This window comes from Pygoscelis adeliae, unplaced genomic scaffold (genome assembly GCF_000699105.1).
Source record: "Pygoscelis adeliae isolate BGI_AS28 unplaced genomic scaffold, ASM69910v1 Scaffold256, whole genome shotgun sequence".
NCBI lineage: Eukaryota > Metazoa > Chordata > Aves > Sphenisciformes > Spheniscidae > Pygoscelis > Pygoscelis adeliae.
Window position 1 is genome coordinate 642,604 of NW_008824996.1, and position 14,514 is coordinate 657,117.

The 14,514-nt window shown below is 41.1% G+C and overlaps 1 protein-coding gene across 1 annotated transcript in view; it reads right to left on the minus strand.

Moving 5' to 3' along the window:
• Positions 1-2,895: 2,895 nt before the first annotated feature.
• The window catches only part of ATP6V1G3 (ATPase, H+ transporting, lysosomal 13kDa, V1 subunit G3), an 11,779-nt gene continuing 160 nt past the window's right edge, over positions 2,896-14,514 (minus strand). The window contains exons 2-3 of the mRNA XM_009326165.1: positions 6,277-6,377; positions 2,896-3,069 (exon numbers count right to left, since the gene is read on the minus strand). Of these exons, the coding sequence (XP_009324440.1) occupies positions 2,896-3,069; positions 6,277-6,377 (275 nt within the window). The remainder of the gene's footprint in view (positions 3,070-6,276; positions 6,378-14,514) is intronic.

Consider the following 14,514-nt stretch of genomic DNA (forward strand, 5'->3'; position numbering starts at 1 on the left):
CATGTCCACTGATGTAGTCACTCCATCATAGAAAGCCACTAGGTTAGTAAGGCAGGACTTGCCCTTGGTGAAGCCATGCTGGCTGTCTTGAATCACCTCCCTGTCCTCCGTGTGCCTTAGCATAGCTTCCAGGAGGATCTGTTCCATGGTCTTCCCAGGCACAGAGGTGAGACTGACTGGCCTGTAGTTCCCCAGGTCTTCCTTTTTTCCCTTTTTAAAAACGGGGGTGATGTTTCCCCTTTGTCCAGTCAGTGGGAACTTCACTGGACTGCCACGACTTCTCAGATACGATGGATAATGGCTTAGCAACTTCATCCGCCAGACATGAAGTCTAATTTGGCCTTTACCTCTGTACAGCTAAAAGTGGTGGTATAACATCCTTTCCCTGTCCAGAAGTGGGAATGAACGTGGAAGAGAGCAAATGCACAGAGTGCTCAAAGCTCTCAGATTTCTCTCTCTCAAGATCAAAGAGCTAATCATAACGAATTCATTCCTTTTTCATGAGCGGTAGCTCTTCATTCTGGCCGCAGTTCAAGACAATAATGATGTTCAGAAAGTTTGAGTACTTAAGACCCAATTTATATCTCAGGTATGCAGGTGATAGCAAGGGTACAGGCAGGTCATTGCCATGATTGCAGTGCAGTGTCACTGCGTGAGAGATCACACAGCTGCACCGTCCCCTCCAGACAGCGCTCGTCCACCCTGCTGGTGACTTCTGCTGTCCCCCACCACATGCTCGGGTTTTTGTCAGGGAGGGTGTATTTGTGGGATAATGTATTTTAAAGAAGATTTAAATAAGAGATGTGTTTGTGGCCGTTTGGACCAGAAGGGTAAAGAGTAGCCTTGAAAGGAGGGCAGAAGCTTTGCAAGAGAAGCAGTTGGTGATGGAAGACAGACATTGGTAAGAATGAGGGAAAGGGGGGAATGTCATAAAAAGAAGCAGGGCAATGCAGGAAGACAAAGGTTTATTTCACGTAATCTGGGTTGCTGACCTCCTGAAAAGCTGCTTCTCTAGTTTGCTGCCCACCATGCTGTGGCATTTCTGCTCTCGCTGTACAGGGGCGTGTATTGTTATCCCATACGGCTGGCAATGGAAACCCCATTGCTTTAGTTCTGCAGCTGAACCTGCAACGTTTCTGTACGTTTAGAATCGATAACTGGTGAAAAGGCTGCTGAGGAAGCCCAGAAGTGAAAGCGGCGCAGTCCTGAGCACTGCAGTGAGTTCTCGTGAGAGATCAGTGTCCACCTTGGTGACTGCTTAAGTTTGCAGAAGATATATGCTTCACAGTTGAGCACTGCACTAGGACTGCAGCCGTGACCCAAACTGGAGGCATGTGTGCCTAGGCAGGGAGGCAACCCTGACTGCCCTGGGCCGTGCGGGAGGGTGCCCGCGTTGGCTCGTGCGCGTGGGCTGGGACTGGAGTTCCTTCATCCCCTCAGTAAATCAAAGCCTATCACAACTTGATTCAAAGCACTCCTAAATAAATGAGCCTTTCAGCTGATGTCAATAGGATTTCTAGTCTCCTTCCCATTCCTCGGCATCCTTGTGTCCCCGGAGAATATAATCAAGCACAGGAGACTGTAACAATCAGGGCTTGGAGATTGTGTAGCATCCAGGCACAGCCTTGAGGAGTCATGTTTGCTGACATTAAGTTGACTACAGCTTTACGGTCATTTTACACATGACAGCATGTCAGCTGTGTAAACCTCGCTGGAACAGGAGATTGCCTATGACTAGCTGCTGTGAAATTGAAATGATTTGTCTGTGTCTACGTGGACTGAAAATCATGGCTATTGTTTGCTAGTCATTGCAATTTCTCAAGCTGCTTTTCTAATTCAGTGTAATTTTGCAGTGGAGACAAGGCATTAAGGGGGTTCATGGTGCAGGTGTGTGCCAGACCCCCACTTCGTCAGTGCCTCCTGTCAGCCCCCCATCAGATTTAATGAGCTTCACCTTGAAAGCACCAGATCATACTGTGTTTTCCTAACTTCAGTAGAATTTATTCCAAGGGAAATCTGTGTGATTGCAGGGGGAAGTATTACTCGAGGTCACTTACGGTAACAGAAGAGAGCTCTAACTGACATGATTTCTGTGAACAGTCTGTGGATTAAGGTACTATTTAGTGTAACTGGTGTAGAGTTTGAGCTCATGGATTCCTGTGATTTCGGTGTAACTGTATAGATAATGATGGATGTACTACTCTGCACCTTGAACCAAAGCAATTTCATAAATCATGATTACTTCTGTTCTCATTTTTCAGACTTAGCAAAGCTATATAAAGTTTGTGGTGTCGTTAAACAACAAGACAATACTTTGAGTATGGCTTTTGAACATAATTCTGTACAAGTCAGCTATATTTTGCTTTAAATTAGCATACAACAATTGAAAATGTTTTGACCAATTCTTTTTGACCAAAAGCTACAGAGTTCCTATATGTTCCATAACCTGACCACTCCGTGTGTCACAAGGAAAACAGAAATATTTTAAGTTTTTGTGATATCCTATTTCACGTGACTTGAAGTACGATAAAGATTGGGATAAACAGACTTTATGCAACACCACATCCTAGTACAGAACATTTTATAAGAGAAAAGGAATAAAGACTCCCACTGAAAAGCTGCTGGTGTCAAATAATCATTTATTCTGCTGTTGTTGACTTGCCCCCATCTAAATGACAGGGGCTTTAGCTACCAACAGGAAACAATATTCCAACAAAAGCTTGTGAAACCCTGTATAATTCTTGTCACATCAAAAGCCAGTGTGGAACTGTGTGCTTTTGGCTTTAGTGTTCTTTTTTCTCACACATAGAGAAACAATAAATGGGGAAATATTTATGCTTATCAAGAAAGAAGGCTACTTTTTACAAACATCCTTCCCCAGCGCATCAGTGGATCTTAAACTGCGTGTCTGAAGTTTGGGTGAACTTCAGGGTTGATGTCACATATGGTGCTCAAAAGCTTTTTCATCATGCTCTCCACGTTCTTGTGGTAGCTGCTAGTGAGGTTTCGGACGGTTTCTGTTGTTTGCTCTTCTATTTTAGCAGAGAAGTTACCTTGGGAGCCCATTACCTGAAAAGCAGAAGTCCTCTGAGCAAAATAAAGGGTTATATATGACTATGTTTATTGTACTTCATCATCTAGCATAAACATAGCGCAAACATGTCACAGTGGTTCCTAACAGTAAGGGTATGATCTAGGTTGAACTGTATGCATAAAAACAGGATTAAAGGGAACTCTTTCATATGCTCATTAGCAATGGGAATCTCCCCATGTAATGAAAGTTTCCCAGCTCGCTGTGGGAACGACGTTGTACATGTTTTGTCTTTTTATATCACTCATTTTAATTTGTTTTCTATTTTAATGACTAGTCAACTAGTCAGTTCCTCACTGAGAATGAATGTGAGCATGGCTAAGGAGCAAAACATGGGAAAGCCTTCCTGACAATGCATAATTACAGTTTCGGAGTACTTGAAATGTCTTCAGCAGTTAGTGATGTATAACCCTCAACAGGCCTCAGACAAGGTCTTTTAATGTTACGTTTTCTTATCTGGCGAAATACCAGACAGCTTCTGGCACAGTTAATATCAGGACATTCGCTTAGAATTTAATTGACTCTAGGCTTGCTGAACATTTTAGCAAGGTTATGTTATAAACAGATGCACACGTTCCAAATCTGTGACTTTGCTCCCTCCTCCCCCACTGCCCCAACATCCCTTGAATTCTTCCCTTATGGAAAAGTCCTTCAGATACCGGCAGAGAGATTGGTTTCCCGCTAAAGGATTCCATGGGGTAGAGCAGAAGACATTTCTGCATGCTGACAGAATAAGAAAGGAATAAGTAACATATTCTTCTTGTTCCTGCCATGGTTCTCTGGGGTGGACTAGCAGGCTGAAGCTAACCTGTGATGTTAGTGGGATACCTAGAGAATGACCAGAAACAACGGAGGAGTCATTAGCTTTATTTTCCATGTGATTTCAGCCCAACTTAGTCCTTAAAGGAAGGAAAAGCAGCTGAGTTAAGATCTTTTGCACAAATCACCTTTGCAATTCCATTTATCAGTACCTGGCAACATAGTAAGAAGTTTGTCCGTAATCCAGATGTAAAACACTTTCCGATTTGGAAGAAATACAGGACGTAGACATAATTGTAAATATCGGGAAAAGATTGTAGTTTTCTATAGTAACTATTTTGAGCTGGCATTTTATTTTAGCTTTTAGGCAACTTGTAAGGGTCTCATGTGGGAAAGATTGTACAGCTTGGGCCAGATTTATGAAGCTGATTTTTTCCACTGGGGAAAATAACTTTCTAGAGATCCCAGATGGTTGCATGTTATCCAGCTACTAAATACTTCTGAAAAACCTCAAGAAAAGTATTATAATTTTAAGAAGAGCCTCTGTAGACTGGGAACCTGCTCTCTCAGTTCATGCTAATACTGTAACTTGAGATCGTAGATTCTTACTCTTCTACGTATTCCCCCCTCCTTTCCTCCTTCTGAGTTGGAAGACCTTTTTCTTGTCAGAATGCAGACAAAGCTCTGCTTAGTCAATGATTTCTGCTGACCTTGAAGGTCTGTCCTTTATTTTGTCCATACTGGCTTTATGCCAGCGTCATTCCAAAGTCGCTAAAACGTTACATTAACTTGGAAGCCACAAAATTCAGAACTAGGCTGCACATCTCCAGAGTTCGGTGATCTCAGACCCTGAGTACAAACACCACGAGCACTAGCAAAATTGGTTTGAGATCTGGGCTTAAATTTTGTACATTTTGAAAAAAGATCTTGCATATTGTCACTCTAACCTCAAATTAATCGTTATTTTCTGTTGCTGCTGTTGTTAATTCTGGACTGATGTGGAACATCTCATAGTATGAGAAAATTTACCCTAGTTTGGATACAGCAATACAAAGTAAGAGGAGGAATAGCATTAAATGAGACTGTGACAAAGAATTAAAAATACTTGTGTCCAAATACCTGAGCCAGTAAACTGAACTGGGCATCAGACTTCCCTCTGCACTGGCTTAGCTGGAACTCCTGACTGCCTTCCAGGCACAGGTTAATAATGATGACATTTGTCTGGGTAGATAAATGTTCGACATAATGGGGTCAGGGAACGTGAAGGAGGACTGCAATGATCTTGTACAACATGCTGTCATTTGAGGAGCAATATGTGCTCTGTCCTGCTTGTGTGAAGTGTTCTGTCGACAAACAGTGGCCTTTCCTTGCAGCTTTAATTCTGTTTGCGATGAAAAAATTGAGTTCACACCAAAGCAACATCTTTTCTCTTCCGCTATTTCAGACCTAAAAAGAAGTCTGGCTTGACTGAAAAGGTGAACAAATTTTAGAGGTGTTTTTACTTTATTTTAGTGTCAGTAAACATCTGAAATTGTACATATGAGACAATTCCACCTGGCCTGGCTGTGTGACAGTGTGTCTGGGGGCTGGCAGTGTATGTTAGAGACTTTGTGTGTGTGTATCTGTTCCTAAGGCTTGTGATCTCTGCTGGAAAATGTTTTACGTGAAGTGTGACTGAATTGACAGGCTTGTAAAGCAGTTTTTATTTGACCTCTTTGGCTTTTTTTGTGGCTGCTTTTGCACATGCAGTTTCCTTGCTTTTGCACAAAACAAGTAGGGGAAAAAACAAGAACAAAAATGTAAGAGGAAGGTCACCAAGTAAAAAGAGAACAGTTTGTGAACCTTCATGAAAATACTGGAGAAAACTGCAAGATGGCATAAATGTATAAAATGTACTATAATTCAGATATGAAAATATCAGCCAGACCACTTTTGCTATGAAAACGTAGTGAAAAACTCCAAAGTTTTGGTGATTTCAGTTAATTAAAGATGCAGTCTTGTATGTGGTCAAAAGTCAGCTAAAGTGGAAGAGAAATAGAAAGAAAGATTTTAAATCTACGCTTTTACTGAAACATCCACCTTACTGAAACCTCCAGTTTCAAGACAGGAATGAGGTCTGCCTGGAGTTAAAGGGGGCCAAAGGTATTTTTCCTTAAGGGAGATACATCTTCAAAGGACAAGCGTGAACCAAATACAGAATCTGGACAATTTTGGTGGTGAAAGTCCACAATACTGTCTACAAATGCATTGAAAGCCTGTGAAGCGGTCAAATGAAGCATATACACATCATAGGTGATATCTCCGTGTTTAATCAGTCTGATCATGTTGGTTTGCAGACGTCTCCATGTAACACTGTTTTGAAGCAATTTGTTTTACCATTGAGCAGATTGACACTACAAAAGAACATATGCAGGTTTCTTTCTTACATTTGTTTGCTTGTTCCTAAATTCCTTCTCCCTCTGTAACCGGTAGTGGTCTATCTCGGCTATGGCTTCTTCTTTGGCCTGCTTCCGCCTCTTTTCCTTTCCTAATTGGGGATAATGGGGGAAGAAACAGGGATTTACATCACGCTTGTCACTGTGCCCCAAAAGATGAATCTCTCTAAATCAGAGGTATTTTACATGGCATAGTAAAATGGACAGAGCTTTGAGCAAAGTCAACAGCAGCTTTATTTGCACAAGAATGGTCAGAAGAGCCAAAGTGATTTAGGTAGGGTACTTTTTGATTGAAAGCCAGTCACGCAAGTACCCATCTTCTGAGACCAACTCCCTGTGCGAATGCACACATCAAATGAAAAGCTTGTTGGTTTGCTAACAACAGAAGTCTTTTTGCAACTACACATTTTCTCATAACACAAATGCTTTTTTTTTTTAAATCACAGCTTGGTGTTTAAATAAATATCTATTTTTCCTTCATCAGCAATAGTAGCAGCCAGATAACAGATTTTAGTTGTCACTGATGGGAAAAGATATTATTCTGTAAAATTTGCCACATTGATTGGTTGCCAGCATCCCTTCATCCCACACCAACTGGATTCTGCTTAGAGCTGGCAGATTTCCAAAGTACTGCAAGATACGTCTTAACCACTACCAAACTGAGTGCAGCCTTCAGGCTTTGTCCTCTTCTCCCCCACCCATTTCCACTAACATTTGTTAAATGCAGAGGCGAGTGATTAAGAGAAAAAGGTGGTCAATGATATTCTCTACCAATGCATAGAAAATACGACAGTGATTAAAAAGTCTTTTTTCCTTTTCTTTTTAAATAGGAGGGTGATCTGTAAGGCGGCATTTTAGGCTGTAGTGGAAACTAGAGCCTTCCTCCTGAACAGGCTTGTTTACATACTTAATTTTGTTCACTGTGAATAGTTACTTTATCTTAGGTAAAATGCTAAGGGTTTGTCAAATCAAGCCCACATAAGTCATTGCAGGACTGAGCATAAGGTAGTTCCTGGGTCTAGCAGGGACGTTATGTAAAGGATAGGAGTAAAAGGTTTGATGGGAATATGATGCTTAAGTTTTTACATGAAGCAAGTGTTGAACGTGTCATAACCACCCCACGGTGATGCTTCTCTGTTTTGTGTAAAGTCAGTAAAGTTGCATGGATCTCCACAGGACTCTGCTATGCTACTTCGTGAGGAAAAAGTCACTTTCTAACTGCTGGGGCTGTAAACCTCGTGCATTGAAAGTTGATATGCTATACCTGAGACACCTGGGCTGGCGCTGATTTTTGGGGTCTCTTTCTGCTGTACAGCTAGAATTTTAGGAGTGGGAGGGGATAAGCTTGCTCCCTTTTCTTAACGGGAGAAATGTCTTCAATGGCTGAAAAAGCTGTTGTTTAGTTGCTTAAATTAGGATATCACAAGAATGAGAGAGTGGAGGCTAGGCAACTGAAAAAGGCATCCTGATGGGATGCATGAAACATCCATTTATTTATTTACTTATTGTAACCACATACTTAATATCGCTGAGCAATATGAATACTTTTGTAAGTTTTGGTTTGTTTGGGTTTTTTGTGTTTTTTTTTTTTTTAAATCTTCCAATTCAAGCACGAAAGTTGAAAACTACCCTTTCTGAAATCCTAAGGAACATTGTCTAGCTAGGCTAGAAAGACGAGCATTAGTATTTCTGATTTATTTTCTCCAGGCTGCTACATTGGATTGGTTACACCTGTGCTGGGCTTCTGAAGCTTTATCAGGTGTGGCACATAGCAATCTGCTTCCACTGAGCATGGCACAAAGAGGAAGCCGACTCTTGGGAGGAAGACTGTTGGTTTTGATACATCTGAGATTCAACAAAAGCCTGGGTAAAATGCCTGATCCAGCAGTAAGTTATTTGCCCAGTTGACGGCTCCTTCTGAAGTCATCATCTGCAGATGGGTGAGTAGAAGCAGAGAGATGCCTGAAATGTGAATTTCCTTTTAAAGTCTTGATTCCTGGACTGTTTGATTTTTGTGGGCGTGCTTATTGTGGGACCTGGGGTGCGTGATTGTATAACGGCTTTTTACAGGAAGGAGCAACCTGATGAGGAACCAGATAGCTTCACTGACTCTCAGTTCATCAGTGCGGTGCTCTCTTGTGTAGTTAATTATACTTCTCAGAGTCCTTTTACCACCAAGGCACTGTGCTCGTGTACAAAGGGGCAGAGAGGCAGTTTAAAACCTAGCATGTACTTTCCCAGAGCTTGTATTTGCTTGATAAGGGCTGATTCCCTCAGCTTCTGCTGAAGACTCACTCTATGAAGTCTTGGGACCAGCATGCATGAAATGACAGATTTGTGTAAGAGCCTGTCATCGGTCTGGACAACAAAATTTGGAACCAGGTTTAGATCTGTATTTTGAAGTTTCCCTTATTCTCCTCTCCAAATTTGTAGCTGATCAGCCTTTTATAGAGTTTTCCTCTAGGAGCGGAGCCGGGGGGTGATTCTCTGGAGCTGGAAGCTGGGGGGAGCGACTACGATGAAGCTCTGCCAATTTCACCAGCTGAGGAACTGGATCTCTATAGCAAATTAAATTATTTCAAAATCAGTGGGATTTTAATTTCAAATTCCATCTGGGGGGCCATCTGTAGTAAATATGTTGCATATTTGGCCACCAGATAGATAAATAAATCCATTTAAAATGCACAAAATGGAAAGAGATTAACTGTAAAACAACAGTTCATTTGCTTCTGACAATATAGCTAGCGAACCAAAAAGTATATATATACATACATGTCAGCTCTTGACAGTGCACTGGAGTAAGCACAATAGATAGGGTGTCACCGTAGGGTGGCAGCCATTTCATTTTTCCATGATGCCTTTAGGATTGGCACAGCAGGAACCTGCTGCTTCCTATTTAATTAAGTGGAAAAGCTGTGAGTAAATTACTGCTAGTTCAACAACGTTGTGGACAGAATCGGCAACTGCCAACATATGCGATAGTGCATATGCTGCACCTGATTAAGTTAAGCAGAAACTAGAGCTTAACCTGCTGTTTCACTAGAGACAAACCAAAATTAATTAATCAGTCTGTTATTAACCACTTGTCTGCTACCTTACTTGTGCAATATGGGGTTACCTTTTCAAAGCCTTACTGATCTTTCAGATGGGATTCTCTGCAGAGCACGGCCGAGCCGAGATCAAACCTTACACACCGAAGGGTGGCAGAGCATTGGAATTCAGCCAAGATCATGCAAAAAGAGGGAAAGAAATACAGGAGGATGGGCAAACCAAGCTGTCCCTACAGCATTTCCTCTAGGATCATGAAGGTGAGGTACAGAAAGCCCCAAGTTTGAAGAGACTTTTGCTCCAAAGGACGTGCTGTGGGGGCCAGGTTTGCTGCTGCCCCTTTGTCCCTCCTTCCCATCCTTGAAGACGGGGAGCAGCAAAGCAGCTGTGCTATGCCTGGTTTCCGTGTCTGCCGTTGTCCATGATTACGGTAGCTGACAGCCTACAAATTTCCAGGCATCGTGTTAAATTGGCCAAATCTTAAGCAACTTTCCGTTACGAGTCAGCCCCATATTAGATTTTCTTACCTAACTTGGGAAGGCATTATTAGCATGGAGAAAGGTTGTATTCTTCTTTCTAGGTATTTCTGTGATGTTAATGAAATACCTAGATCTGGTTAGATCCAAAAGAACGGGTGAGGTTTTTTAGGTTGTTGGGGGTTTTTAGATCTTGCAAGAAAAAGACAGTAGAAAGCAAAAATGTTGCATTTTAATTTGCTCAAACACTAAGTTATCTTACTTTCCAAAAAACTGCCATGCTAAAATTGGCTTTCTGTTTTCAAACATATTATCTAGGCTTCTAGCTCAATTTCTGCATAGAAATCATGTAATATGAAGAAGTTGCCAAAAATTAATCATATTTTCTTTAAATAGGACCATTTCAGTTGTCTTCAAAAGTGTTAAATTGTTTGCAAAATGGGGTTTAGGGATGCTCATTTTGAGAAGACTGTTTTGCACTTTTAATAAAATACAATAGAAGCAGCTGATCATTATATATAGCTTTTTCAGTGGATAAAATATGTCCTGGATATTATCCAAGAGAGCACCATAGATAAGATATTGTAAACAGAATTATATTTTGATTAATATTTGTTTTTAATCTGATTTCCTGAAATCTTTCATATGAGTTTTCATTTTATTAGGTACTAGAAATTCAAGCCAAGATAAAAAAATCTATAGGAAAACAAGTTTTGCTAAACCCAGTGTTCACGACACATTTGTTTCTCTTGTTTTACCCAAAAGGATCTTTGGGAATTGATGTCTTGGCTCTGACAATGCTCAGTTATTTCTGGGATCCAAATTACGCTTAAAGCAAAAATGATAGATAAAGCAGTGCTGTGTATAAAAGGCCAAAGGATTGCAGACTGTTTTGGTTTGTGTTTAATCGATTTAATAGTTTCAGCCTTGCATGTGCGCATTTACCAACAAACTATTAATAATTTTATCCAAATAAATGACATCAGCCAATGATACAGTAAAGATATTGCAAGCCAGGATAAAGGGTATTGAGCAAGAAGTATGAAAAAGCATATACAGAGGAGCTTTAGCACTATATTTTTGCTTTGCTTCATGTCTATAAATATAACTTTATTTGTTTGCTAATTTTTCAGTTATCCAAAGTGGATTTTGCATTACAAACAATATTTTATGCCAGCAAAAACTAGGCCTATTTTCTGTTTAGGTACAATACGATGTGTGTTCGTGCTACATTTTGATCCGGTTATGTGAGTATTAACTGTAAACACTGAAGGGTTTGCATAAGGGTAGTTTTGCTAATCACATTTCCTTGAAAATGGCTTTTCCTGGTTGTGTCCCCTGAACGATCTGCCCTTCATTCTTCTTGCGTTACAGCGTAAATAGAAGAGTCGGACTCATTCGTATGGCGGTGGCGTGCAGGGGCTGTTTGCGGTGACAAAGGAGGTCATACCTACAGTTTCGCAGGGACGGGACTGCATTAGCACTCGCTGGGCGGGTTCATTGCTTCCACCTGCAGCCCAGATCCGCAGCCCGCCAGGCCCCCAGCAGAAGCTGCTGATCTGAACTGGTACCAGGTGGATCTGGGCTGGTGTTTCCTGCAGTGAAGCAGCATGTCCTCGCCTTGTTTCTCCAAGTTGTGTGTGCACAGGTTAGCTGACTGCACTGGATATGTTGGTTGCGTTTTGTGTATTTCCTTTTATCTTAGTTTTTACGCTCAGAGATGAACTGTGCGATCCTTTACGCTGATCTAGCTGCAGAATCACTCTGGGGAAGAGACTGTTTGAGTTATTCTGACTTGGCATAACCGGATTTGGCACAAAAAGAATCCCTTTTGTCCTTGTCCCACAGTATTTAAGTTATGCTGGTATAGTTAGGTATCTAGGGTGGTGTAGTGACATTGCTATGAAAAATATTGAAATTAAGGACAACGTGGAAATATTTAAACTTTTATTTTGTAGTTTCACTGCAAACCTATTGTAATATTGAATAGAATAATGATTTTCTAGGTATAATTATTCTGTTAGAGTAGCTATAATGCTTAGTTTAGCACAAAATCCAGAAGCAGTCCTTAGAAAAACCTGAATCAGAAACATTAAGGCCTGACCTTGCTCGTGTGATCCATGAGATCTAAAATTCACAACAGCTTTGCTGTTTGTACCCCAGTAGAAACTGTTGGCAGTATTTAATATGCACAAAAGGGTCCACCAAAGTCTTTAGGCTATAGATGAATATGCCACGTCAGCAGTTACTTGAACTTTTTGCCCTTGATCTGCTATACCTAGGAATAAAATTTCTTAGAAATGCTTCAGGTTTTTCATGGGATTGCACAGGGCTGCTGAGGCTGGAAGGGGCCTCTGGGGTCCGCCCCAACCCCCTGCTCAGAGCAGGCTCAGCAAAGGCAGCTTGATCGGGGCCATATCCAGCGGGGTTTGAATGTCTCAGGATAGAGACTCCACAGCCTCTCTAGGCAGCCTGTTCCTGGGTTTGACCTCCCTCACAGTTACAGGGTTGTTTTCTTACGTTTAAATTTATGCTATCGTCTCTTGCCCTTTCCATGGATACCACTGGAAAGAGTCTGGCTCTGTCGTCTTTACTCCTCTCCCGTCTCTTTCTCCCCCCCCCCCCCACCCACGCCCTATGTATGAGAAATTTTTATATTCCTTCATAATTTTTATAAAGGCAAAAAAATGTTTGGCTTTAAAAGTAATAGAGAAGAAAGTCGTACTGATGAAATATTTTTACTCTAAATATTTTTACTGATAGCAAAATTCTTATTGGCTGTTTTTCCGTAGCTGCTGAATAACTCCTACCCCAACACCAATACACCGGTAGGTGTAGGCAGCGGTTTGTCAAGTTTCTGACTTAGAGGTGTCTGGAAGATACTTTATCTGAAGAAGCCCTGTGCTTATCACAGGCACTCTGTGTGGGGCTGAGGTGATGACAGGGGTGTGTGTGTTTTGCAGAGTAGAGTAAGTGCACCTATAACGATGTCTGGATTTCACAAGACAGTCGTCTTCAGTCATTACTTTTATGTTACAATGATGCTTTTTGGTTTTTGAGTTTCTTAATTTATGAAACTTCTTTTTAACTAGCTGTTTTATAAAAAGCCAGTCTGACTTTTCTGGTTTTAAAAACAAAAGCAAGCCAAACAAAACCAAAAAAATCAAAACCAAAAGCAAAGGGTAATGAACATCAAGCTATCATAGCTAGAGGCCTGATTCTGCAGCCTGTGTTCGGACCAAACCCCCGCTCCTTCCACTGGGGGCTGTGCCTTTCCAAGCCATATGCTTTCTTGCTGCTTGCTCGGGGGAGCAGTGTGTTTCCTCTGCCCTACGTGAGAAGGGAAGAACCATCCCACTTAGAGCTGGGTTTGGCTATGTAAGGATCAAATCACTTAATTATTCCTTGCTTTCAGGCTGGGAGCAGCAACCCCGCACACCTTTTTGTGAGGCTTCTCTTTCATGAAGAGAGGAGATATTGCACGCGCCCCCCCCCATTGCCTCTGCAAGGCACAGGCAGTGGCTGGGTGCTCAGGGAAGGGGTATTGCCTTCCTACTTATTTTCTGAGTGCTGTTGTACCAATTAACATGTCGCACTAATAAGTAATGAACACACAGCAATGCTGATTTCTGTGTAGAAGGGATATAGGAACTACACAAATTATTTTTGTTTAGCTTCTATTTCTCCATGGAAAACAAAATATATTCCTTCATCATACTCTTGCAGCACGACATCATCTTCATGCATGTTAGTTGAGTCCTGCAGGACAACGTTCCCTGCTGCTGGTTTCTAAATCAAGATAACTCCATGAAACAGTATTAATGTTTCGCTACTAATGCAGGTCAGTGACTCATGTGTTGGTACCTATGTTCAGGAGAATAAGGTCACCATATTTTGCATTAAATCACTGGGAAATGAATGCAGAAAATGAAGGAAATAGACAATGGAAAGACTGCCAGGAGAATTATTTCTTTGATTGAAATTATTCTAGCAGATAACTTCATTTTTATATTTGCTATTATTACTTTTTTGCTTATATTTGACTAGAATAAAAATATATGAATTTATTATTATTGGATATCTACACATGCTTTGCCCTGGGCATTTAGGCATTCAGCAAACAAGACGCTTATTTTAAATTGAACATTTAATCACTTGCTGATTGCTTGTACCATGTAATAAGACTTACAGGAATGACCTATCACAGTACTGACAGTTCTTGTGTTTGTACCCTGACGTTCATTACTGTCATTGTGCTGAAGTCTCCCTTTGTTTTCACGTAATGTTTTTGAAGCCCAGCTGAGATTAGAAGGCAAGTTATTAGATTTTGTAAGTAAAGGGGAACACTAAAATACTTATACAAGACCTATGAAGAGAAATAGAGAGTTTGGAGTCTGGTCCTCCAGAGCTGGCAGCCAGAGGCGTGTAGGCTTCTAGTTTAAATACCTAAGGAAGGCTGTAATGACATTATTGGCATTGAGATAAAGCAAGAATAAATCTAGCTGACAGGATGAATATAACAAAGAAAACCTTGTTTAATGTAATAAGCACGTGTGCATGCGCACACACAAGCACACACGTGCGCACAGAATTTTAAGCAAACTCTGAATGTTCAGGTTTGGTTAAATGCCTGGCTGCAGTCAAGGCACAGCACTAATGCAAGTGAGGAGAAAGAATAGGAGCAGCACAGCTGAGATGTATACAG